Source organism: Parasteatoda tepidariorum, chromosome 1, assembly GCF_982258835.1.
Source record: "Parasteatoda tepidariorum strain Cologne lab strain chromosome 1, Ptep-v5.0, whole genome shotgun sequence".
In the NCBI taxonomy this organism is placed as follows: Eukaryota; Metazoa; Arthropoda; class Arachnida; order Araneae; family Theridiidae; genus Parasteatoda; species Parasteatoda tepidariorum.
This window is the reverse complement of record NC_141755.1, coordinates 4,754,157-4,780,217: the sequence shown is the minus strand read 5'-3', so window position 1 is coordinate 4,780,217 and position 26,061 is coordinate 4,754,157. Positions and strand designations below refer to the sequence as shown.

Below are 26,061 nucleotides of genomic sequence, written 5' to 3'. Positions count from 1 at the left end.
GCCCTGTCGAATCATTAAGATTGAATCCATGAACGTGAAAACCTGATCATTAGATCAAAAGTTATTCCTTATGATCCCTTTTTTTTTTGTTTTTTTTTTTTTTTTGTTCACAGTACATAGTTTATGCTTTTTCTGTGCATGACTTATAAAATGACACAAATCCATTTTAATTATTATATTTATCATCAGTTTTAACGAATTTTTTTAATTACTTTTGAACGTGATTAATATTTTGCTTAATGCTTATATTTATAAAAAAGATGAACTTCTAATTAATCATTTTCTAACTGCACATTAGATTTTAAATGTCTTAAGAAACAGTAAATGAGTCAATGAAACTTTACAGTAATAAATTTACAGCCCGGAACTCAATGTATCATTTCAGTATCAAGATTTATTGCGTGCTGAGCTTCAAATATTTTATCACTAAGTACACTATTTGATTAAAATCAAGTGACTCAGGGGGGCGATTCTTCAGATGATAGGAAATTCATAAACAGATTTATTCTAATTAAAACTATTACCTTTTTAATTGAATACGATATTAGCGATGTCGCGACTTTCCGATCCAGTGACCTTTAACGACCACTGTTTGTTTGTTTTTTTTTAAATAAAAAAAGCTTGATTATTGATTTTTTTTAAGTTCAGATAAGAAATTCTAAAAAAATTAAAAGCCTGCATCATAATCGGAATCAACTACAGCCAGGAGGAAAATCTCCAAAAAAAAAAAAAAAAAAAAAACGAGTCGTTAAAAGCCGTTGGATTGAAAATTAGTTGCCGGTACTTGCATATCAAATGAAAATGTTCGGCTTTCTCTGCTTCTTAAGTTCTGCTTTATATTCTATAATTTTATTTAAACATTTATTCAATACATTCAATTCATGATAATCAATGATGATAAGTCAAGAATGTTTCTTACCGTCTTTTTATAGTTCCACTTTAAATCAATCTTTTCGATTGTACTAGCAATTGAATTCGCTCACTTATATGTTTATCAATATTAGATTCCTTCTTTTAAAAAACACCTTTAAAGTAAAAGAAGTTATTAATTGGCATATTAAAAACCAACTTCGAATGAAACGAGCACGGTGAACATAGCAAACAACACCACATCATAAGTCTAGAATTTGTTTTTATTAAGTTAGATTTTAAAAATTCAAATAAATTATTAATTCATGACTAATAAAGTTATTTTAAAAACAAAATATATTTTTCTCAGGTCCTTTTTTTTAAATAACTGTATTAAATGCTGATAACTAAATAGTTTGCATGAAATTAGTTATAATACATTATAAATGAATTCAATTGTAAGAATCAGATTTTATTCTTAAAAAAAAATCTTTCATGGATTGGTAATACCGACATAAAATTTTCGAGAAATTGATTTTGTTATTATTATATAAAGTTTTTGAAGTAGGATTTCTATTTTTCTATCGTTATTATATCTATCGCTAAACTATCATTATTGATATTGAAAAACAAATTAAGCGATAATTATTTAAAGCTTTTTAACAATAATTTTTAAACCTAAATTTAGCAATTAAATACTTGTTTGCGAACTCCAGATATTACTGGAATTACTTAAAATTTTTCTTGAGTTCGGTAAAACTGACATGAACTGAATTTACGAAAAATTGGCTTATTATTTTATTTAATTGATGAATTGGAATTTATATGTTTTTATCGTTAACATATCTATTGTCAAGACTATAATTTTTTTATATTTAAAAAAGTGAATAACACAATTATTGTTTTAAAGTTTTTTAATTATAGTTCTTTAAACCTGAATTTAGCAACTAAATATTGTAAGTGATGCATTAACTGTAACGGATATTTTGTAAATAAATGAAGTTTAGGTAAATTATTATCATTTCTGTCGAATCGGTTTAGTTATGGCCCTGATTTTAGAAATAAGTGAAATGAGATATTCGTACTTTTTCTAAAAGGACACGAAATTGAGGTTAGACTAATAGTAAATCTTAAAACTAGGAGGAAGCGTAAAAGGAAACGCTATATGCATTTAATTATTTCTAAAATCAAATAAAATACTAATAATTATTGTTTCGCGACCTGAACATTGCTAACAATAGGTCTTTGTGTTTTTTCTGAAGTTGTACTTTTCCTTTTTATTGCTTATCAGTTATGGCTTTTTTAAATTCTGTGAAATAGAGCGTCTAATGAGTTAAATATATTCTCAAATTGTAGCTTTAACACAGAAAAGGATAACTTTTGAATATTACATTGTTTCTTATTGCATATCTACACACTAACAATATATTTCAAAACTCTTGACTCCCGGATTTACAGCATGAAATGCGGTTGTCGCCTAGAAATGCTATGTCAGAGTTAAAAATTGTTACTTTTGAGCTTCGTTTTCTGATATTTTTAATTGATTTTCAACAATAAATTTCGAAATGGATGAATTTTTAACTATGAAATTATTAAATAAACACTTCCATTTTTTATGCCGTTCAAAAAGCAAATATTTTAAAACTTTTAAAATATTATTTTCATTTTAAAATAGCTTAAAAAAATCACTTGAATATTATAATTTTTGCCGATTTTTTCTTGAATCAAAAAATTTATTCGTCTACGGTAAAATTGATAATTCACTGAAGCTATTGCTGTCTGACGTAAAATATCTTCAGTGGTAGACGGATAAATGTAGGAGGTTTTCGTGGTTTTCCTCTCCATTTGACGCAAATGCGGATTACTTTCTAATAAATTCATAATTAATAAATAATAAAAAGTCCTCCACAAAGTTTTGTTTGTCCCAATGCTTCATCCTTTGTGCCTTTGTCTTCGGGGTTGGGTTAAAAATTACAAGGCTACGGATAATATCTACAGTTGTAAGCTCTGGATTGTGTCAGCTGTTATAAAAAAATTAATTGCTTTACAATTATAAATAAACTGACAAAAATCTTAAAGTAATGTTTTTATAGGATACAAATTCGCGAAATATGACTCGCTTAGTGAAGCAAAGTGTTTAAACCCATTAATGCTCAGGCGCAGAATGTGGTTTATATATGAAAAACACTTATTTGAAAATTTGAAAATTTACCATTTTACATATATACTTCTACGAACAGACAACGAATTAAAACGATGTTTTATATTTTCTTTATTAATTTTAAATTACCATCCGAGGTCGACGAAAAATTTAATTACAATGAACAATTATATTTTTATTTTAATATTTTTGAAAAATACTTAGCAAAGCTAATCAATTTGGCAAACAAGTGAAAATAATTAAGAAATGAATGAACACCATCGGGTCTTCTTAATTCGACCGTTGTCACTAAAGCGCAAGCAGTAGCACAGGCGGTAGAACGGTAATAATGGAGTAAAATAATTATCATTAATTTATTGGAAACTTCTCTAATTTCATTAACTCTTTAATTTTGAGCCGTGTTGGCTCAGGAGATAGAGCGCTCGCCTCCCAATGAGGTGATCCGGGTTCGATCTTGGCGATTCAACTTCTGCATTCGGCTCACACTGACAACAGTGCTGAAGTAAAATATCCTCGGTGGTAGACAAATCCTCCCCTTGGCAGGCTAACCGTGAGAGGTTTTCGTGTTTTTCCTCTCCATGTAACGTAAATGCAGGTTAGTTGCATCGAAAAGTCGTTCATGAAGGCAAAATTTTCCCTCTACTAGATCCAGGAGTTCCCTTGTCGTCTGGATTGGGTTCAAAATTACAAGGCTACGGAGAAGAAGCCGTAATAGTAGCCGTAAACCCTAAATTAGGTCTGTTGTTCAACGCCGGTCATAAAAGAAAATATAAAAAAACACTTGAATTTTATAAATAAACATTGAATACTTTCTTAACGTAGCTCCACTCTTCCATTTAATTCATTACCTTCAGCTTTCAGTCTGAGATTTTATTTTAACTAAATAAAGTAGTAGCAAAAATTTATGTATTACGTTTAATTTAAATTGACGGTGACCATCATTCAAATCCATTTAAATTAATCGTGATTTTGATCACATTTTGATAAGTACGGTGGGCTAAATAAAAAACGGACGATCCTGAATAATTTTTGATCTTATGATCTGAGCTTTACGTCCTAGGACTGAATTTTAATGGTTGGGGGGAGGGTTGACCTCAAATATGCAAATTAATTAATGAAGACCATATTTTAAGCTTCAAAATCAGACACAAAAAAACGCGCTTTCATAGCAAACATAGCCTTGTTTCTACATATTCGGATTTCTGATCCCCTAAATATAGGTGCTTGGACCCCTTAATGTTAATTTTACTTTTTGCGTATTTCACCATATGTTGAGAATTTCTTAAGCGAATCGAAATTTTTTGGACACAATTATAAAATTCATTTATCTAAAGATAACCCCATGCGATATAACGTACCATACCATATAACGTTTAGTAAATATTTATTAATTTATTTAAAAATAGTCGAAAATATTTTGAATAGTAAGGTATACACATTTTTACATCATTTTAACGAATGTGATTTTAAATGGCAATGTACATAATTTGAGCAAAATCGGTCAATTTGCTCCCGAGAAATTGAATTTTAAAAATACGACTTTTTCAAAATTTTGATTTCTCAGGAACGTTTTGACCGATTTCGTTCAAACTTTATACTGTACTTATAAAAGACTCATAAGTCTGGTGTGATGCTAAGTGTTTGTTAAATTCTAAAAACATTTGCTAACTTAGTTGTAATTTCACTGCCATACTGCAGTGGAGTGTGAGAATTTCGGTTTGTAAGCTTTGATAGCCGCCGTGAGACCTTTTTGTAGAACATAATGTGAAAAGTGTTCCTTTTAAAATGGTGCGATATTTGCAGTGAAACTTAGAGAATGTTTTCCAAGTCTTAACTAGTATTCTACGTTTAAAGCAGTTGTGTTATTTCCCATTGAAGTATATGTTAAGTCTTTGTTTAACGACGCTCTTTTACACAAAATTCTTTATTTAAAGATTTTATAATAATATATCTGTATATGGAAGAAATATCTATTTCAATACAATGGTATCTTAGCTCAATAACGATTTTTTTTTTTCAAAGCGTAGTTCTTACCGCAATTTCAGTAATTCCGGAATGTTTGGGATTTCCCAGTTGAAGCAAAGGTCGTACTTAAAGACTTCGTTCTAGATTTAGTAAATTTAATTTAAAAGAATTTTGCCCATCACAACATGTAAAATTTCATTTAAACGTGTAAACAAAAGATCAGATGGTTTGTAAGTTTGGAAGAAATTTTATAACTTTTAAAAAAAGTTGTGCTTTAATTAACTAAGGATAGGAAATCTGATGCTGAAAGCTACAAATTTGTCCTAATCTTTTTTACGCAGATAAAGACAAAGTGTCAATTTCGTAGAAAGACAGCACTATACACGTCTTCTAGCATTTAATATTTCGTGATGAACAAAAAAAAAAAGTCTGATTATTCTTATTCTTGCAGAAAATTCTTTTTAAGCTATTCATTTGTTTTAGCTAACACTTTAAAGTATGTATCTCTAAGACTAATGCAAACTGACCAACATTCTATTCTTTAGTTTACATTATGATCTTTCTGCACCGATATATCACACAGTTGCAAAGAAGGCAAAACATCGTAATAAGCCAATTCTCTTTTGCAAATAATCTTTATTAGTTTCTTTCATTAAGTGCCCTTCAGTTTAAGAATATATGCTATAGCACGATAACGTAGTGGCTAAGACTCTGAACTGTTATGGTGAAGGGTTGATGTTCTATTCCCTAAAACGGCTTGAAGCCCACCCAGTTTTAAATTGATGACTTGTATGAAAATTTAAGACGATTCGTGCTCAATGTTCATTGCTGCCGTCATCTCCTGGGTCGTGAAATTGTGGAGCCCTCATTCGAATCCTGATCTACAACGGGCTGTTGTGAGGATACTCACTTTTATTATAACATGAAAAAATAAATAAATACTTAAGAATTCATTTAATACGCCAAAACCTAATGCTTAAATCAATTACATCAGAATAAAGTAGCAGCTTCAAAAAGTTAAATAAATTATTCAATTTCTTACTTTATAGCAGACATAAAATTTGCAATGCATGCGTATATTAAATTCTAACTTCTTTTCATCAAAAATATTGTTTTTTAGGTATTTTTTCTTGTCTGTTTTTTTTAAATTATTTAATAACACTTCAAAACATGAACAGAAATTTGAGAATTGAGTACTAAAAGTAGGATAGCACCATTGAGTACTAAAAGTAGGATAAATTATTTTTTACCCTCACTACCAGAAAAGAAAACCACTCATATTCCGCTATATTAAAAAAAATAAGTAAAAAAATAGCGTCAATGATTTTTTTTAAATTTACAGTTACATCCCCGATGGATACCACGTACAGCCTTCGAATCACTAACCCCGAAAATTGGAACACATTGGTTTTATTACTTTTTAGAAAAGGAGATTTTCGAGGTCAAGTTTAATGCTTGCCTATCTCTTTCGTAAATTGAACGCATCGAACAGAACACTCCTGTGGTACAATTTATTACTTTTTCATCCGTCACAAATCAATTCCTCTCCAATTAGTACACAGAAAATAATTGTTTATTATTTGAGACTTTTGAAAAATCTCTCGACATTCGTTTAAAAAAAAAGTATTGCTGTCTTCACCGTCACTGTTTCAAAAAATTTTCGTGGCAGGATTTGCGAATAACGCAATAACATAAGAAAAAATATGAAATTTCGCACATTTTTAGAAAAACATTTCATGAAAGAACATTCTGATTAAAAAATGTTGCTGTTGTAGTAATTAGCTTTTGAGTTATTTAAAGTTGAAGTTGTCAAGCAGAAGCAAACAGGTGTGGATCCCCATTGTTTTTCAAAAAGACAGTATTTATTTGACGTACGAGTTAAAATTCCTGAAATGTATGTTTAACCATCCTTATCCGTTTAACCATAAGTTAAAAATACTTTTCTAAAAAAAAAATACGTTTTGATAGCTGGAAAGAAAATTTATGGTAGCTGGAAAAGGAAAAACTTTATTGAAAAGAGCGAAAATTAAAAAAAGTTGATTTTTATCAAAAAAGCCACACAAAAAAAAACTTTAAAAACTATGATAATTCGAAATTTAAAAAAAGGCCGATATTTTCTTTATCTGCAGACAAAAGAGATGGCTTCAAAAGAAAGTATTTTTTTTGTAGCGAATACTTTTTCTTATGCATTAAAAAATACGAAAAACTTGAAAAATTACAATTCTAATACTTTATATTTAACTCAAAATTCAAACCAAGTGAGAGACGTTATTCATTACTTTATAAAATTCAAATAAAGAAGTTCATGTTTCGATTCATAGTGCGTGGCTGCAAGAGTTAGTAATTATCCTGTTAATAGTTTTCGCAGAATTGAATTACGCAACAAAAAAAAAATCTTCAACTTCAACGTAAAATAACATAAACACTAATGCGAATTATAATAATATTTTCATATCAGACTGTTTCTTAATACATTTTCTAAATATGCGTCGAATTTCAAGTTTCTTAATCCCATAGTTTTTCCATTATTCCTATAAGGTTCTATAAGGCATACAACTCAAGTATTATTTAGAAGTATGAATGTTTATATTTTGGATAAAAAATTATATATATAGTTTTATTACAATTTCACAAATTATGGTGAAAAAGAAAAAAATAGCTCATCCTTTTTAGATGCTTGCATTCTTGGCTCTTGTTGATAGGCAAAGGTAGAAACATTGCTAATTTGCATAGGATGCATAAAGAAAAACTAACTTCAAGTTTAACTTTGTATTGAAATCAAAAACAATTGCGACTGATTTTGCAATTTTCTTTTAGGGCTTTTTGAAATTAAAAAAATTAGGAACAAAACGATAGTGACTTCAAATAGTTAATATGCGTTTATATACAATGTATATTTTAGCAAAAAAAACTTCAGTAAATTGTTTTCTATTATTACCTTACTTTATTACTAGATGATGTTATTGACATAGTTATATTTAAAAAGGTCAAAGTCGCACATTATATTTCGATTCTTTCACAAATTCTTTGATTTAAAGATAACAGTTTTTATCGTGTTTTAATTTTTGCAACCTAATCTAATAATCGATGCATATGAGTTTGAAAACAGGTATATTCATTGAATGCCACCTTTTATTCAAAGAACAAAGCAATTTGTGTTTTTTTGTTACTTGAAGTTAACCTTGGCATGAAATCGCCAAATGAAGAAAGAATCTAAGAATTGTATAATAGTGCGTTTGATCGGAAGCTTGAATAAATTGCTTTTATAAATTCTTTGATTAGTGAATACGTTAAGGAATAGGAAATAATTGTAGCTCTTGGCTATATTATGAATGTAATTATTTCTCAGTTTGATAATCGTATTACTAAGATTTAAATGTAATTAAAACCTTATTTTGTAATAGCAAGTTACAGGTTTTTGAATCTGACGGTTTTAAATTAGTTTTTTTTAATAATTTCAGCAGCGCATTCTTTGTCAATCTAGATATTTTTTTGTGAAGAAGTCAATCTAAATAGCTTTTGTGTTTAAAGCTTAAACATTGAACGAAATCAGATGGAGTAAAAATCAGAAAATGGCAATTAGAAAATGGGAAAAACAGTTATTTGCTGTTTATTTCTTTATATTGAATTTATTATTGATCCTTTCAAGCTTTAATTTTTTTTTTATGAAAACTTAAGATGACATAATACGGAAATTCCATTATTGTTGCTTTTTCGTGCTTATTTGTTATTGTTTGTATATTTTGTTGGTATTTCGGTATATTCCTCTTATTTCTGCATCTGTAATTTTAGCATCTGTCTTCAAAACACTTAACTCTTAACTGTGTAACAGAAAAATTCCTATTTACTTAATGTAGTACGCAGCATCGGATAAAAAAAAATGATCAACACTGAATAACTTTTGATCTAGTGGTTAGATTTTCACGTTCTAGGACTCCATCTTAATGGCTCGTGGGGGTGACCGCAAATATGCTAATTAGTTTTAGAAAACGATATTTTAAGTTACGAAATCAGGCACAAAAACATACTTTCCCTGAATAAACATACCTTATTTTTCCAATGGTTTCAGATTTCTGACCCCTTATAGAGGCTGTAGCTGAAGTCTGGGAAACATGGTTCCCATACTTTGATCAGGAGAGCGATCCAAAGTTTGAAACTCATAATGTTAATTTTATTTTTTGAGTATTTCGCCATATCTCGAGAACATCTTAAGAAAATTGAAAATTATTTGCATACAAAAACAAAATTCATTTGTCTCAAGATAATTTCATGCAAAAAATACATTTTTGTAAATATTTATTATTTTTTTAATAATAGTCGAAAAAATTTCGATTTGTAAGAGATAAAATTTTTTAAAGTATCTCATTTTACTTCGCAATATACAAAATTTGAGCGAAATTGGTTGAATAGTTTTTGAGAAATTGAATTTTAGAAAAGTCTTATATTTAAAATTTGATTTCGCAAAAACTATTCAACCGATTTCATTTCATATATTGCCAAGTAAAATTAGATACTTTAAAATAATGTTAAAAATTATATACCTTACAATTCAAAATTTTTTCGATTATTTTTAAATAAAATTATAAATAATAATAAATATTTACTAAAATGTATTTATTGCCTGGAATTATCTTTGAGCAGTGAAATTTATAGTTGAGGGCAAACAATTTTCGATTCTCATAAAAAGTGCTCGAGATATAGCAAAATGACCAAAAAGTGAAATTAGCATTAAGGAGTCCAAACTTCGATGCTCTCTCCTGATCAAACTATGGGGAGCCTGATCAAACTATCCTGATCAAACTATTTCCCAGATTGCGGCTATATTTTGAGGGATCGGAAATCTGAATCCGTTGGAGAAAAAAAAGGCATTGTTTATTCAGAGAAAGTGGATTTTTGTGTCTGATTTCGAAACTTAAAATATCGCTCTTAACTAATTAGCCTATTGGAGGTCACCCCCTTTGAACCATTAAGAATGAATTTATATAATATTCAAAGTTCTTGAAATAAACATATTAATTGTCTCAATAAATGAAAAATATAGTAATAAAGTTAAGATTGGTGATTATTTTAAAATGTTCTGTCAGCTAGGAACCTAACGAATGTTGAAGAATAACTCTTTGCAAGAATCACCCTTTGTATATTCAATTCCTTATTGAATTATAATTTTTGCTTGTTTTGGCCAGTAATGCTACTCCTTACACTATGTGTCATAAGTTCAGATACATCTTGCCTATGAAACTCTAATAAAAAATAAAATGTAAATAATACGAGAAGCAACTCATGCAATTAGAATATTTTCATGCGTTTCTTGGCCATGTTAAGCAAATGCAAACTATATTCATTCAAAAAATTCTGACCATTGTTTTCTGAGCCTTTTTAGGTTCAAAATTCAGAGCCACAGAGTTAAACATTAAGAATTGCACAACAAAATATAACCCTATATTACTGTCCTTATAACTTAAGCCAATTCGTATCTCTAAACGGCATAGGGCTAAGCAAATAAAGAAATTAAAAAAAGCAAATTAGAACACTATTTAGGGGTCATTTTGGAAAAAATTTGGTTTATTTAACGCTAAAACAGATCCTTCACAAAATATTTCGCAAAACATAATTCCTATTTTTTTTCTTTTTCTTTTTACAGAAACAGGATAGGCTCGAAAGTATGAGTGGTTCGAACTAAACAAACTGTGCATGATTTTGTAATTTTTTCACACATTCACTAAATCATGAAAAAGTTTTTACAATTTCTCAAAAACGATCCTTTCACAACATGTCTGGAATAACACCCCGAATATGAACTCAACATGAAACAAGTATTGTTGTCGAATTTGAATATCTTCACCACTATTTAGGAAAAAAATGATCTTATTCTTTAAACCGTACCTAAAACTGTGAGTGAGAGAAGAAAAAAAATAGAACGCACGAAATGAGACATATTAACCGGCTTAAGCGATTAAAAATAGGAAATTCTCCGTTCTTCGGAAATATTTTCAGTTCTCGAATTTCAAGATCTCGATGTAATAGACAAAAAGGCGTGGGAGAGATGATATTTCATTTCCGAAACAGAAAATCCAAAGAATACTCGGAACTGGATTAAGATGGCAGTCGGTCACACTTGAAATGATCTAGAAAACTTCAGATGCGTTTCGTTCCTTCTCTTTTTATTCCTCTCTAATGCTTCAACAATACGGGGGAAAAAGGCGATGCATTTCAAAGTTACCCTTTCCAAACATAATTTTCTTTTGTGTTTAGCTTCTTTTATCTGTCTGGCAAGAGCGAGTAGAGTATAGCACGAACGGAAGACGGTTAGAACAAAAGAAACTGTTTCGCTTTAATGGTTCTTCTGCTGATTGAGACGATCAAAATGTCGTCCACTTTTAGAAAGTTTCTCGGAGAGAGGAAAATGTTGCTTTCCGTCAAAGCTAGAATGAAAATCCTTTTATTTAAAACTATCCACTTACTTTTTCTGTAAATGCTTTCTGAAGGGAAGGATTTGAATACATTCGTTTGCATATGTTTAATATGTCTCTATAATATATATATATATATATATATATATATATATATATATATATATATATATATATATATATATATATATATATATATATACACAGTCCAGTCACATTAATGTGACCACCTGTCAAAATCCAGAATAACCACCTTTGGCAGAGCAAATCGCTACGAGACGTGCAGGAAGAGAGTCAATTAGGTTTCTGAAGGTGTTCACTGGGATGTTGAGCCATGCCGACTGCGGTGCCGTGGCTAGCTGCGCTAGATTACGCGGTTGAGGATCCATGAAGCGAACAACCCGATAGAGGTGGTTCCACAGATTCTCGATTGGGTTTAAATCCGGTGAGTTTGCTGGCCAGGGGAGTACGATAAATTCATCCTGGTGTTCTTCGAACCACGCACATGCACTGCGAGTGGTATGACACCTCGCATTGTCCTGGTGGTAGATGCCATCATTTTGAGGAAAAATCATTTGCATGTAGGGGTGGACGTGGTCCGCAAGGACAGATACGTACTTGTACTGATCCATAGTGCCTTCCACAATGATGAGTGCACCCAATGAATGCCAGGAAAACATTCCCCAAACCATGACGCTCCCTATTCCAGCCTGCAGTCTTCCGGCAATTGTTGCAGGGTGTTTGCTTTCAGACGTTCCACGCCGTATACGCCAACGTCCATCTGTCCCATGGAGCTAAAATGTGATTAATCGGAAAAAGCCACCTGTTATCACTCTGTGGACGTCCAGTTGCGGTACTGGCGTGCAAATTCCAGCCTTCGTCACCGATGAACAACAGTCAGCATGGGTGCATTAACCAGGCGTCTGTTGCGGAGGCCCATGCGCAGCAACGTTTGCTGAACAGTTGTTGAGGATACACTCTTGGTAGCCCCTTGGTTCATTTGGGCGGTCAGTTGCACAACAGTTGCACGTCTATTCGTCTGAACGCATCTCCGTAGCTTTCGTTCGCCTGTGCCATCTTTGGCCCGTGGTGCACCACATGTGCCACGCCACTTGTTTTGTATAGTGCCATTTTGCCATGCATGGTATACTTTTACCACGGCGGCACGCGAACAGTTCACAAAATCAGTCGTTTCCGAAATGCTTCCACCCTTGGTCCGAAAGCCAATAATCATGCCCTTTTGGACGTCGGATAAATCGCTACGTTTCTGCATTGCGCCAACGACTGAAATGCTTTTCGATGCCCTAGGACATCCAATACATACACTACACTGTAATGTGCTGCCACATGCACTCTGTGATTGATTATTTCACGTTGACGTCAAAAGTAGGTGGTGGTCACATTAATGTGACTGGACTGTGTATATATATTTGATAATTTCATAGTTATAGATTAATTGTATGAGATATACAATGGAAAACTTTTTTCCAACTCTTAGCTTACTTTGAAATCAAAGCCAGAGAGCCTCATGCTAGCTTCTCTCTAAACGCCGTAGCCCAAAAGATTAAATATGCATAGAAATATGGCTTAAAAATTTGTATGACAATCCTATATGCGGCACGAAGCATTCAAGTTGATGCATTACAATGACTCATTGACTATTTTGATTAATATTAAACATTTCAATTTTATTTATATGTATCGGTACTTTTAAAAAACTACTTCTACAAACGCACTACTTTTATAAATTACAGTTTAACCCGCTCAGAACCGACAAAAGGGTTTCTACGTTTCCCCAGGCCGGCAAACTTGGAAAACATTTGTACTAAAATATGCGTTAACGTACTAATGCATGTGATACAGAATTAAGATCATGGCCTGTTGACCATGAGCCGCTGGTATCAGAAAGGTTCGTCTCGTATAACTTTCAGTGAACCGTCAGCTAATTTACAATCCAGCGGCATCTCGCTCTACTTTTTGTATTCTTTCCTCTTGACTGTGGTGGATCGCAATTATAATGCAAGCTTTTCAAATTTGTTAATCTCTATGAACTCCCTGGCCCACAACGACCTGTTGTGGCGTTGCTTTACTTTACTTCATTAAATTTGAAGTTCTTAAATTCGATAAACTGTCAATAAAACTATAAATAATATCATACCCATTAAACTTTTATCAAAACAATTCAACTTGACTAATTCGTGATAACGGGTCATTAAAGTTTGCGTAAATTATATGAAAGCTCGAAGCTCTTTGCTGAATTAATCCTAGCTTTAAAATGGTAATAACTAGTGGGCTCTACCCCCTGTTTGACGATACTCCCCAATCCTCGAAAATTACTATGCACTCTCATGGGGTTTGATCTGCAGAATTTGTTCGTTTTGCTCGTTACTAAGTTGGGCCCATTTGAAATGTATTCTAGCGTAAAGTCTTAAGAATTTAAGGCAATTATTAAAATCTTTAAAACTAATTCTTCTTTTAAAAGTAAAACCTTTTTGTCAATAATAAGTTATTGAAGGAACAAAACATCACTTATGCTTTTGCCGCTTTGCACTATGATCTTTTTAATAAAATTAAAAAGCTTAACAGAACGATTCGTTTTAGCTTTTCACTTCTTCCCGACTTATAGCTCAATTTGTTTCAGCTTCAGCTATTCGCCGTCCAGATTTTCCAAAGCTATTCGCCGTCCAAAGATTACGCTTTCCTGCTTCTGACAGCTCACAAGCTTGATATTTCGATTCTTTGTTGCCAACGCGAAAAAGAAATGAGAATGAGAATAATAAATCAACCGCTCTTCTGTACCTCAGTAAGAACGCGCCATAAAAGATCCCTTTATCCTTTATTTACGCTTCTATTTTCATATTTTGTAATCTGGCAAACTTGTTACAAAAACATTTTAAAATCTTTTTGAAAAATTATTGTCATATGTAAGATTTCGAAAAATTATTGTCATATGTCATCAAAATTATTGCCTGTAGGTGCAAGTACATTTGAATTAACAACTCGCTTTATGCATTACACCTTGAGTTTTAATCTGTGTTTTCTTGAATTTTTATTTCCTGTTTTGGCTTGATTGTTTTATTTTGCATTTTTTGATTAATAAGTGCTATTTTCGTTTCACACACACTCATATATATATATATGACACATTACGCTAAACTACGATAAGGTTTTTAAATTATCCAGACATAGAACCAAATTTCTGTTTTTAACTATTCTAAGTATTTCGGAATAACAATATTGAATCATAAGATTCGTGGTCATCTTTTCTGCTGTCCGAAATATCTGCCTAATTGGGTGTTCAAGTACGGACATGTTACTAAAGGTTTTAAACTTGATCACATCGATTAACAGAAAGGCTTTAAGGAAATATAATGTTAAGCCACATTTTTATAGGTAATATTTTTAATTTAAACGGTTTCTTGATATTGTTTCCAACTAGTAGATACAAGTTTCTATTAGCATATGAAAATGTAATTGCCTAACTGAAAATCTTTGCTTTTTTTTCACCAAAACGGTCTCTTAAAAAATTTATAATGTTCCAGTTTATCATTATATTGCCTGAAGCTCTATAATCCGGTTCCAAACATTTTTCAACAAATAAGTCCTATTGGAATTTCATGATTTTTTTTCTTTTTAGAGCTGTACACTTTCTATGCAATAAAGTTAGGTGACAAACTGTGACAGGTCAAAGTTATTTTTATTCTCCTAACTTTTCCTTCCACTTAATCTTATTTGACACAGTTCAAAGAGTTTTTAGACTAAAACACATCATGAGTATCAGTTTCTTGTTATGCAGAGCTAGAATATCTGAATCCCATTTCAGAAAAGGCATCATTGCATTTTTGATTTTATCAATTAAATTTCACAACCAAAGGAGGGAAATGATAGTTTCAAATTTTTTGTCAATGATTGCATGACATTTTTTTCCAAACAAATCGGTCTTTGTTTTATAGAGTGTATCTCAAATTTAAAATGTTCACATTACTTGGATGTTCCGCCCTCTGGTCACTTTGCTCGCCAACCCCCGGGACTGCTTTTCATTTATCATTGAAGATCAAGGGGGGGACGGTTTATGCTTATTTTTTTACAAAATTACGAATGGTTTGTTATCTGTTGCATTTCGATGACGACTGACTTTTGGCAAATCAATATCATGGAAAATCGGTACTCCCGCCTCCCCCGACAGTTATTACTCGGTGAAGAGGCCGTGATGTGGAAAAACTGTTCCTGTCCGTGCGAAAATTCGCTTTTCTTTCTTCCTGGAATTAGCTTTAAAGGACGTAAACTGTTTTTGTATTAAGTTTATTTCTTAATAGTCGATTAAAAAAGATAATCTTGCTCAGAAAATATATAATTATTATAATTTTATGCAAGCACATTTTATTAATATGTTAATCGTTACGAAGTTAAAGGATAAGTGAAATGGAAAAATAATTAAACGCACTTGAAAAAAATTTAACTTAGGAATACAGAATATACGACATATTAAACAGTACTAAATGAAAAGTAATTTTAATTGTTAACGATAAACTTATATCATATAACAATTCGCATTGGTAACAGTTTTTCTCTCTCTTCTGTCTTTATATTTTTAAAAATTTCGATATAAGTGATAAAATTTATATCTGGCAGCATCTAACCACTCATTTTTTATTTATTCTTTCCCTTTTTAGCACTTTTGACATTAAGTCAAGCGGGAGCTCATAAAATGCAAATTGCGAGCGTGATAAAAGTTTTCTGCAACTATGGATAAATAATTACCATTCAAAGAAAAGAAATTTTAAAAAAAGAAAAAACATTTAAAATTGCAATAGCTTTCGAACCAAATAGGAACTTCGAAAGAAAAAAAAGAACTCTGGTTAAAGTTATCATTCAAAATGGTCCCATTCAGACGTCAAATTTCAACTCTGTAGTTGCATTTCATCGGACAGTAAATCGACCCACGCTGTTTTTTTTACTACATTTTTCTATGTACTTTCGTGCTTTAGAGTTTGTAAGTCTTACAGATTTTGAGCAGCAAAGCAAAATGCAACGTAAAGCAAAAATAATTGAGAAAAAATTTGCGAAAAAAGCACTTTGAATGAAGTTTCTTTCAATCGTCGTTTTATCAATAATAGTCTTAACGTTTTATGTCAAACAATTGAACTTGCAGGCCGAGAATAGTAGATTACTTTAAAATCAGTCAAGAATTGTAGATATGTATAAGGAAACATACAAACAAACATAAAGTTTTATGTAACAGATTAATGTTTAGGCATGTTACACAACGTCAAAAATAAACACACCTAACAATTGTGGAGAAGAATGAAATGTTTGAAATAATCTTTTAATTAGTCTTATTAAAAGCAAATCCACTTCCTCTTCAACGGTAAGAACGTGATTTAAAAAATCTTGTAACTTGTCAAATAGACAATTAATTATATATTTTTTAAATGTTTTCTTGTGTTTGAAAACAGCAGTTAACTTCTTGTGTTCTATTCAAATGTTAATTCATACAAACAATTGGGTTTTTCCTCTTAGCATGCTAGAATTAAGAATGATTTTAAAACTGCAGTGACTACTTGACTCTCATATTCTTTGAAAACACAATTATATATTTCAGAACTGCAATATTGACAAATGACCTACCTCCTAAGAGGTCAGTCTAGAGTTGTTACATAGCAACGTGCCACTTTTTCCATGTCAAAATTAGAATAAAAAAACGTATTTTTCTTAAAGTTTCTCCTCCCTCAACGGGGCAATGCGCCCACTAGCAACATTAAAAGAAAATAGTTAGTGGATACTGTGGATTAATTGACACTCTGCGATTTATAACTCAGTGCTTCTGAAATATTTTTGTATACTTGTGTGGTTTATAATTAGTAGTTATACATTATAGTTATATAACTTAATATATAACTACTACTTAGTTGTATATTGGTAGTTAATACTAAGGTGATATTTTTGTTTACATGTATACTGTTATACTTGTAGTATAAATGGGTACTTCACTGTTATTATCATTATTTAATAAAGATAGTTGTTGGTTGAATAAAGATAGGCTTGAGGGAATTTATGATTTTTCATTTAGTGCATTCATATAGAAGCATAAAATTTTCTATTTTCCAAATCTTTAGAATTTAGTTCGATTGTTCGTAAAAAGTGTTTCGGTCCTATTTGTCTTTACTCCAGTTTGTTTCATTCTGCCCTACAATAGATTTTACTATAAAGATCAAATTAAAAAATCTTCATTAATAACGATTTTTTGTATTTATTCTTCCAATGGCTGGAAAAGATGAATGATGCGCGTCATCCATATAATTATAAAACTGTATTTTATTCAACATTGAAGCAAATTTAAGCAGATGAAAAATGGTGTTATTTTAAAATATTTAAAAAATAAATAGTAATTTACTTCACAAATTTTACTTTTGTCTTCATTAACACGAGAAATTCCTTACGAATTAACATCTAAGCATTTTATAGAACTAAAATAAAACAAACTACCGAACTACTACAGCGAACTCCATATTCAATTAAAAACAATAAAAGAAAACGATATCAAAATATGGATAACAAAGTTTTTAGTCGTTACGTGGCGCTCTTATCATTCGGGAAAAGTTGTTGCCATTTTGCGTCGAGTCTTAAATAAAAACACGTCATTTTTTCATCATTTTTTAAGGGATGTTTCAGTTTTTTCGTAATCATTTAGGAAAATAAGAAATAAGTTTAAGGCCCCGATTATTATATCGTTTATTTTGCAATTGTAAGAATAAATTTTTTCTTTATTGACATGTTTCGAAATACTGACAGTTATAATAACAAATAATAATAATAATTAAAAAGGATCACAAATAATTGTGAAATCACACACAAAAACGTACTTTCTTTAAGACATGCCTCTTTTGCTTTTGGACGGATTTGAATTTTTAACTCAAAGTAGGGGTAGGGGGTAGCCCAACACATCCTCGAAAGAGAAGGTCTCAGCACGGGTTACGATACACCAGAAATTGGATCCTTTAGTAGTCCAAACGTAATGACATCTTTCTTATTTTTCATCCGCCGCGCAGTTTATGTTCGTCACGTCAGACTACTAAATTGATCCGTGCAGAGGACTTTATTCTTCTAGGAGGTGTTGGATAGCCGCAATCTGGAAAATATTTTAGTCGGATCATTTCGCCATATCTCTGAAACTATTACTGGGACTACCTAATACATCTTTAAGGTCATTTAAGGTCAACTCCTCAAACTAAATATTAGGACTGAACTTCATTTGATCCAAACGGATCGTTTGATCAAAAGTTAAACAACAGCTACGCTTTTTTTTTCTAAATTTATCACACGCAACTTAGGGCTAAAGTAAAACCTGTAACTCCCCTTAGAATATTAATTACGTTACTACTTAGAGCTTTAATTATTCCGGCTATCCCCATGTTACTAGTGTTTTAAAGGAAAGCGCCTTAGATGAAAAGATAAGATAACATCACCTAGAATGCTGATGACAGTCAACGCGTTAAATACTAATAACCATAAGTTGCTCATGCTTAAAAAAACTATGTCTTCATTATTAAATTTACAAAAAAGAGACGTAGAAGAAATGTTTTCACCCATGAACAAAGTCACTCTTCCATAATTATAGTGATCTCGTTAAATGATTTGTGTTATCGCTTCAAGCGTTTAACAAAAATGATGATTGAAGTGATATTTCTATTGAAGCAAAAATATTTTGAGCTAATTATTATTTAAAAATAGAAATCCAATACTTTTTTCTTAGATGATCCGTGAAGGAAATATGAACTCAAAGTAACTCTTAATTCTTGTATTTAAGTCATTCTTGTTCTAATGGATTCTGTTTTCTATTTTTCAGCTTTCTCTTGTGGATACCCGGGTAACCCGTCTCATTCAACGGTTACATTCAATACTGAAACAATAGGTACGGGAACACTCGCTACCTACAGGTGTGACCCAGGATTCGATCTCTTGGGTCCTCTTAGAAGACTCTGCTTCGAAAATGGAACTTGGATACCTGTCGGTTTACCGGTCTGTGGTAAGTACCAACATGATACTACTTCATTTCCACCGCTGTTAAAACGACGCCAATAATGTTGTTGTTTTTGTAGTTCATTTGCGTCGCACTAGAGCTGCACAATGGGATATTGGCGATGGTCTGGAAACATCCCTGAGGATGATCCGAAGACATGCCATCGCTATTGGTCCTCTGCAGAGGAGGTGGTTCCCCTGCTTCGGTAGCCCGACGACCTGCAAGCAAAGTCGAGCATTTTACGGTAGAACAGTTTAACGAGAACCCATACCGCACACCCCCGATCCCTACAGAGTGTAATCCAAGTGGTCACCCACCTACACACTGACAGCAGCCAGTGATGCTTCGGTGATCTGCTGGGAACCGTGTCTTAACGATCACTCCATTGCAGGATGGACGCCAAGAATAAGGCTAAGCTGGAACTATTCGCATTTAGTTTGTGGCTTCCATATCTCCGCGATTGTTTTTAATATTAAATCAAAAGGCTTGTCTTTCCCACGAGATTACCGCCACATGAATTCCGCAAGATAAGACTCTAGATTAAACTAAAAAAAAAATCATGAATCACATTTTTTTTAATGTAAGAAATCACCAACAGGGAGTGGGGTCTTTAAAGGCCGCTGGAGTAGGAAATTGTCCCTCGGTCACATGTAAATTAGATATAATAATCATAAACATTATAATAATTGTTGTTTTCTAATCTTAATTGTTAAAAAATTGCTTCATATTACGAACCTTTCCCTATTTTATAAATACTTCATATTAAAATAAATTCGTTCATAGCTTCATATCCAATTTTTTTTTTTAATTCAACAGTAAGTAGACCAAATTTACGCCATACTACCAAAGAAGAAAAAAAAAGACAACTCATTAATTTCCTTTTGTTCGGTGATAGTCTTTTGATGCAGCTCTCAAAAAGTAAATAGTTTCAAGGTAATAGCAATTTTTATTCTTTTCAAAGTAGTTCGTTTTCTTTTATTTACAATAAAGGACATTTCAATCTTTTATTCCGTTTCAATATTTTACTCATTTGTCACTCAACTTAGAATAAAATAGAATCCCTGTCTAGAGTTTGCGTAAATGTTTTTTTTCTAGCCCCACCCACATCATAATAGCTTAGATGACACAATATGCATTTATCACTACAAAAGTTCACGAAAATGGGAGCATATGGGTGCATAAATCATAGCTAATATTTAGAAAGAATGATACATTGGCAAAAATTTAACCTTCTTACACAATAAACAGGGCGATTCAAGAGTAACAGCAGCTTGTTATTAAAAAACTATTGTAGCATATACATTTATACTTAGTTAAAATATTGGTTAGAACTTGGGAAATCATTTTAAATACAATTGCGGGATATTTTATGTATTTGATATTAAGTATTTGTTGATTAATTGTTTTTCTAAAAATATTCTCCGGTAATTTAAAAATGTTACATATGAGACAGAAATTGTTTCTGAAAGAGACATTTCGTTTAAAGCACGCTTTTTTTTTAAATTCCTTTTTTAAAATTTTGTAACAAAAAGTATCTATAGAAATTTTTTTTATGAAATTGATATTTTTAAACTTTTTTTAAAGCTGCTTGTTATCGCAAGTTTGGTTTCTGAAACTTTTTAATTGGTTTAGATCAAAATATTTTTTTTCCTCGAAGTTATTTATAAGTATTCTATATATTTACACCAAATACCACAAATATTAAAAAATAAATATATATTTTTTACATTAATATGAAACATGAAACATTTATTCAAGACTATTCAATACAAGTTTCTTGAATAAAGATAATTATATTATTATATTTTGCCTAAAAATATTTGTTTAAAATAAATGTGACTAAATAAAAATCTATCTTTAATATATGTCCAATAAAACTCGATATTTATTTAATGTAACTATTATTTCAAAATCTGCTTAACCTTAGTAGTTTAGGAAGCACAATAATGCAAAAAAAAAAACATAATATAACTTACTCGTAATCTAAAAAAAGTAGACAGTTTCTTAAATCACATAATTTCATGCATTAATTTTTGGTTTGAAGAAAAGTAACATATAAATGCACCACTTTTATTCAACACGAGAGTAAAAAAAGAAATTTACGTTACAAATAAAACCATGTAAAAATTGTATACATATATGAATTTATCAAAACAAATTCTTATTATTGAATAGATTAAATTTACATTTTTTAATGAGTAATGAGTTTTAATGAGCAATGAGAAATATTATATTTCTTGGAATGATATGTCTTCTAACGCAAACTCAAGATGTTAAGTCGAGTCTAGAATTTATTTTAACAAATCGTTATTGAAATGTAACAATTCTTACATATTTAAAATAAATACAAAATTAAAACAAAATTTAAAATGGAAATTTTTTTTCTCGTTACAATTGTTAAAAAGAAGTGGATACAAATACAAATTTTAAACAGTTGATGTTATGATAGTTCCAAAGAAAAATTACCTTTTCTGCAAACAATTACATAAGATTTTGTTTTTAGAATAATAGAAAATTGCTAATAAAAGTTTGTTAAATCTGAGATCATTCAATAACGAATAAAAACAAAGAAACTATGTTCGTGGATTTATTTTTAAACTGATTCGTCCATTTCATTAATTCACTAATTGAATGTACTTGCTTCTCTGATAAAACGAATAATTTTTTCTTTTAGTTGCACATGCTACTTCGTTTAAAAAAAAACGGGTTGACCAACTTTTTATTTATTTACTATTTTAAAAAGACTAGGAAACCTTTTTTTTTTCGAAGAGCTACTTTCATATCTTATACCCTGTTAACTTTTAGCAGTTAACTTTTTTGGCTTCGCGGAAGACAATAAATTTTATGCTTAAACACTTATTTTTCTAATAAAAAGATTTTGACCACCACGGTACATGAATAACTCATTCATATGCAGAAATGACCAAATAGAGGTGCATAATTGTATTTAAATGCTGGCTATATTTGAAAAAATATTGCCAACTTTTGCTGTCATTTCACTATTATTTTAATATTTCACGAAAATGATCCTTATAAATCTGAAAAGTTGCCTAGCTATGTAGGTAAGTCTAAGATACGAACCACCAATTTCTAAAAATACATAAATTTTAACTTGAATTTTCACTAGTATTTAAAATTTTAAATCTTTAGTTTTTAGTAGTTTTTAAGAAAAAGTCGCTTTACTTATTTATGTATAGAGTTCTGTAATTATATCTGTATTGATAATCTTTTTACACTTTGAATTTGTGTTATTAGACATTGGTTGAGTGAACGAACCTATTTAAGTAGCTGTATTGTCCATTTTAAACCGGATTTTAATGTAAATACATCAATAGATTCCATTTCAAACATCACCCTTTAACATATATGACAACCCAACTACCGTGTTCTTCCATCATTCGATGACCTACGCAGAATAAAAAAACCATCGTGAACTTCACCTATATTCCAACCTCAATCTTCAGATACGACCCTTTATTATAAGGAACACCATTGTTATTGTAATAATTTCTTTTAACAGCAAAACAGAAATACACCCATCTTACACTCAGAACACTCTCATAAACGTCAAGAAAATCGTCTGTCGAACAAAACGTTGCCAGGTGCATCAGATCGTAACTTCTAAGGTACTGTAAATGAAACAACAAAACTGTCGTCAGAAAACCGTGTCAGTAGTCGCATACTTTTTTTTATTATTATTTCTTTTTCTTTCACTTTCCGGAAGGGTCAAAGTCCCTTTTTGAAATAAAACTACTCTGTTGAAATACTACTTTTGGAATTTCTCCCAAATCGGAATAAACCTTTATAAATAAGATAAATGGCAATTGCAGAAAGCATAATAAGAATCGTTTGTTCTTGACCAAGTAAAAAGTAATTAATGACTAGCTAATTTCTGTTCGAAAGTCTCATGCTTCGATGAATTCTATTAAAAGTGTGGAGAAAACAAAAGAATACCTTGTTCCAAATTTGTCCTAAAGACATATGGGTTCTTTTTATTGTTAGAATTTTATGATTATCTTTGGTGAAAGGATTTCGAATTTTTGCGAAAGGAAATATAAAGTTTATTTCCTGTTTTTAATGTGCTTCACTCTGTTTCTTAAACGAAAAAAAAGTGAAGCTTAAAATTAAATCTAAAATGCGTTTAAAATAGAGTTTAGTTAAAGTTATTTCATTTTGAGAATGGATAAATGCGACTTGTACTATTGCAGACACATAATTCGTGGCTTGAAAAATTTTAAACTTCTTAAATTCTAAACATCTCAAATTTTAAACGTCTCATATCTCTTTCGTCCACATATTCTTATAATTTTCAACTAATATTCATTTAAACTAAGTATTGAACAGCTATTATAAAGTTTGCTTGGAACTGATTGCTTTAATGCAAGTTATATTTTGACTACCTGAAATATAACTGATGGAGTTGGAGCAATATAATGATAAGCCACATTTATTACAAAAATGGCATTTTCGCGTTCAGCATTATCCATTCGGATAGATACTAGACAAGTTTCTGGGATTTCTACTGATACACACAGAATCATTGAATTGCCTACATGAAAAAAGTTTTTTTTTTCACCGAAAACTAGGACTGGGCGATATTAGAAATTATATATCGTGATATATCGTCAGTTTTGCATCGCGATATAGCGATGTATCGCGGTATAGTATTTTTGAATTTAATTTACTTTAAGGCACAGAAAGTCAGATTTCTATCATGACTTCATACGCATATTGATTTAAATCAATTTATAAATTTGAAAATATATATGTTTTGCTAAAGAAAGATATTAAATAAATTGACTAAGATGTACAAATCTTACTTAAAATATTTATTGAAAAAAATTTGTGTAGATACAGAATGAAATATTTGCACTTCTTTATCGTTTATAAGGTATAAGCAGTCTTCATTTAAGTTAACCCCTAAAACACCCTTAATGAAAAAAAATATTGTTATTAAACAAAAGCTGATTTTAAAATTTCAAAATATATTTTAATTAAAATAAAAGTTAGATTGACTAAAAGCCGAAGTTTAAAATTAAATATGTTCGAATTTTAAACTAAAAAGTAAACATAAGATTTGTAATAATTTCTTAAAATTTTCGTTCTCTGAAAGATTTCTCAGTTTAAAAAGAAAAAGGGAATTTTATAAAGATATCTAGCAGAAATTATTGAAAGAAAATTTAAAAAATTAAAAAAAAAGTTTGTTAAGAAATTCATTATACATTTAAAACAAAGTGTTAAAAATATTTTTTTTTTAAAAAAAAGAAACTTTTTTTAACAAATTAATATTTGCTTGTACTATTATGCGTAAATAAATACAGAATTATTAAGTTCGATCGTAAGGTTCAAATTCTTAATGAAGAAGTAAACACAAGTTTTGTTATATTTTCTAAAAATGATCACGCAAATAACAAAAGATTTCTTAGTTTAAAAATAAAAAAATAAATAAAAGTGAAATTTATCAATATATTTACCTAACAGCATAGGAACAAAATTTAAAAAATAAGTTCGTTAAAAAATTATTTGTATGCTTAAAACAAAGAGCTAAATAAATTTTAGAAAAAAAATGCTTCTTAAACACTAATTTTATTATTATTTCATATAAATAATTAAATTAAATTAAATAATGACCGAATTATGAACGAAAAACAAAGTAAGGCAAAGTTTCTTAATTAAATTCTTAAAAATAAAAACAAAAGAATTGTGATATTCGGTAATATATTTAGCTAATTAACTAATAATATAAAACGAAAATTAAAAAAAAATAATGATTTTACTCTCTGGTAAAACGAAGTAGTAATTGATAAAAAAAAATGAATAAAATTCGCAAACTTTTCAAATTCTTTTGAACAAATAAAGTTTATTGACTTATGTCCAAAAAATAAGTTTTGTTTTAACTTTATTTCTAAAAATAAAAACAACTCAAGATTTATAAATTTAAAATTAGTAATAGAAGCCCATTAAATTATTAGAAGTTTTATCCGAAAGGTTTTTAATAAATTAAAAGAAAGTAAAAAAATAACCCAACAAATTTATTTACTTTGTAATTTAATTCCTTATGGATGCCTTAAATTAGATTTCCGATAATTTTCACATTTAAAAATATAAAAAAAGTTTTGTCAGAAAATAAATAAAAAACTTACCTAATTAATGAAGAAACTTTTCTTTATAAATTCTTTTCAATAATAGATTGCGTTCAGAACAAGGTTACGACGGCGATCGGCAAGGTTACGAAGTTAATCCCATTGAAAATAATCTACAAGAAACGATTTCAAATCGCGAAGGTGCGAAAACGAACATGTGATATAACGATATAAGGTCTCAAAAGTGATTCTGATTCTACCGCTCATCAGTCAAGGCCGTCTCAACATAACGAAACAATATCGTCTTCCACAGCGCGAGTTGGCATCGGAACGTAAGAGAAAGTCCTTGCGTGTATCGCTATATCGTTATATCGTCTTCTTCACTCGACGGCTTTCAGATTTCTGATGCATCGCTTGGAATGAAAGTTGCTGTATCGGTTTGCCGATATAGGCGTTAAATCGATATGTCGCGATATATCGATTTATAGCCCAGTCCTACCGAAAACACTTTCCTGAACAATTTGAAAATGTAAGTCATCACTTATGTTGCACAAGCTCTTCAATTATTAGTAC

The 26,061-nt window shown here is 30.3% G+C and overlaps 1 protein-coding gene across 2 annotated transcripts in view; it reads left to right on the top strand.

Annotated features, from left to right (window-relative positions):
- Positions 1–26,061, top strand: part of LOC107441206 (CUB and sushi domain-containing protein 2) — a 115,534-nt gene that overhangs the window by 48,845 nt on the left and 40,628 nt on the right. For both annotated transcript variants that reach the window (XM_087158584.1, XM_043043303.3), the window contains exon 2: positions 19,232–19,411. Coding sequence is in view for 1 of the 2 variants with exons in the window: in XM_043043303.3 (XP_042899237.2) it covers positions 19,232–19,411 (180 nt within the window). In the remaining variant the exon portion in view is untranslated. The remainder of the gene's footprint in view (positions 1–19,231; positions 19,412–26,061) is intronic.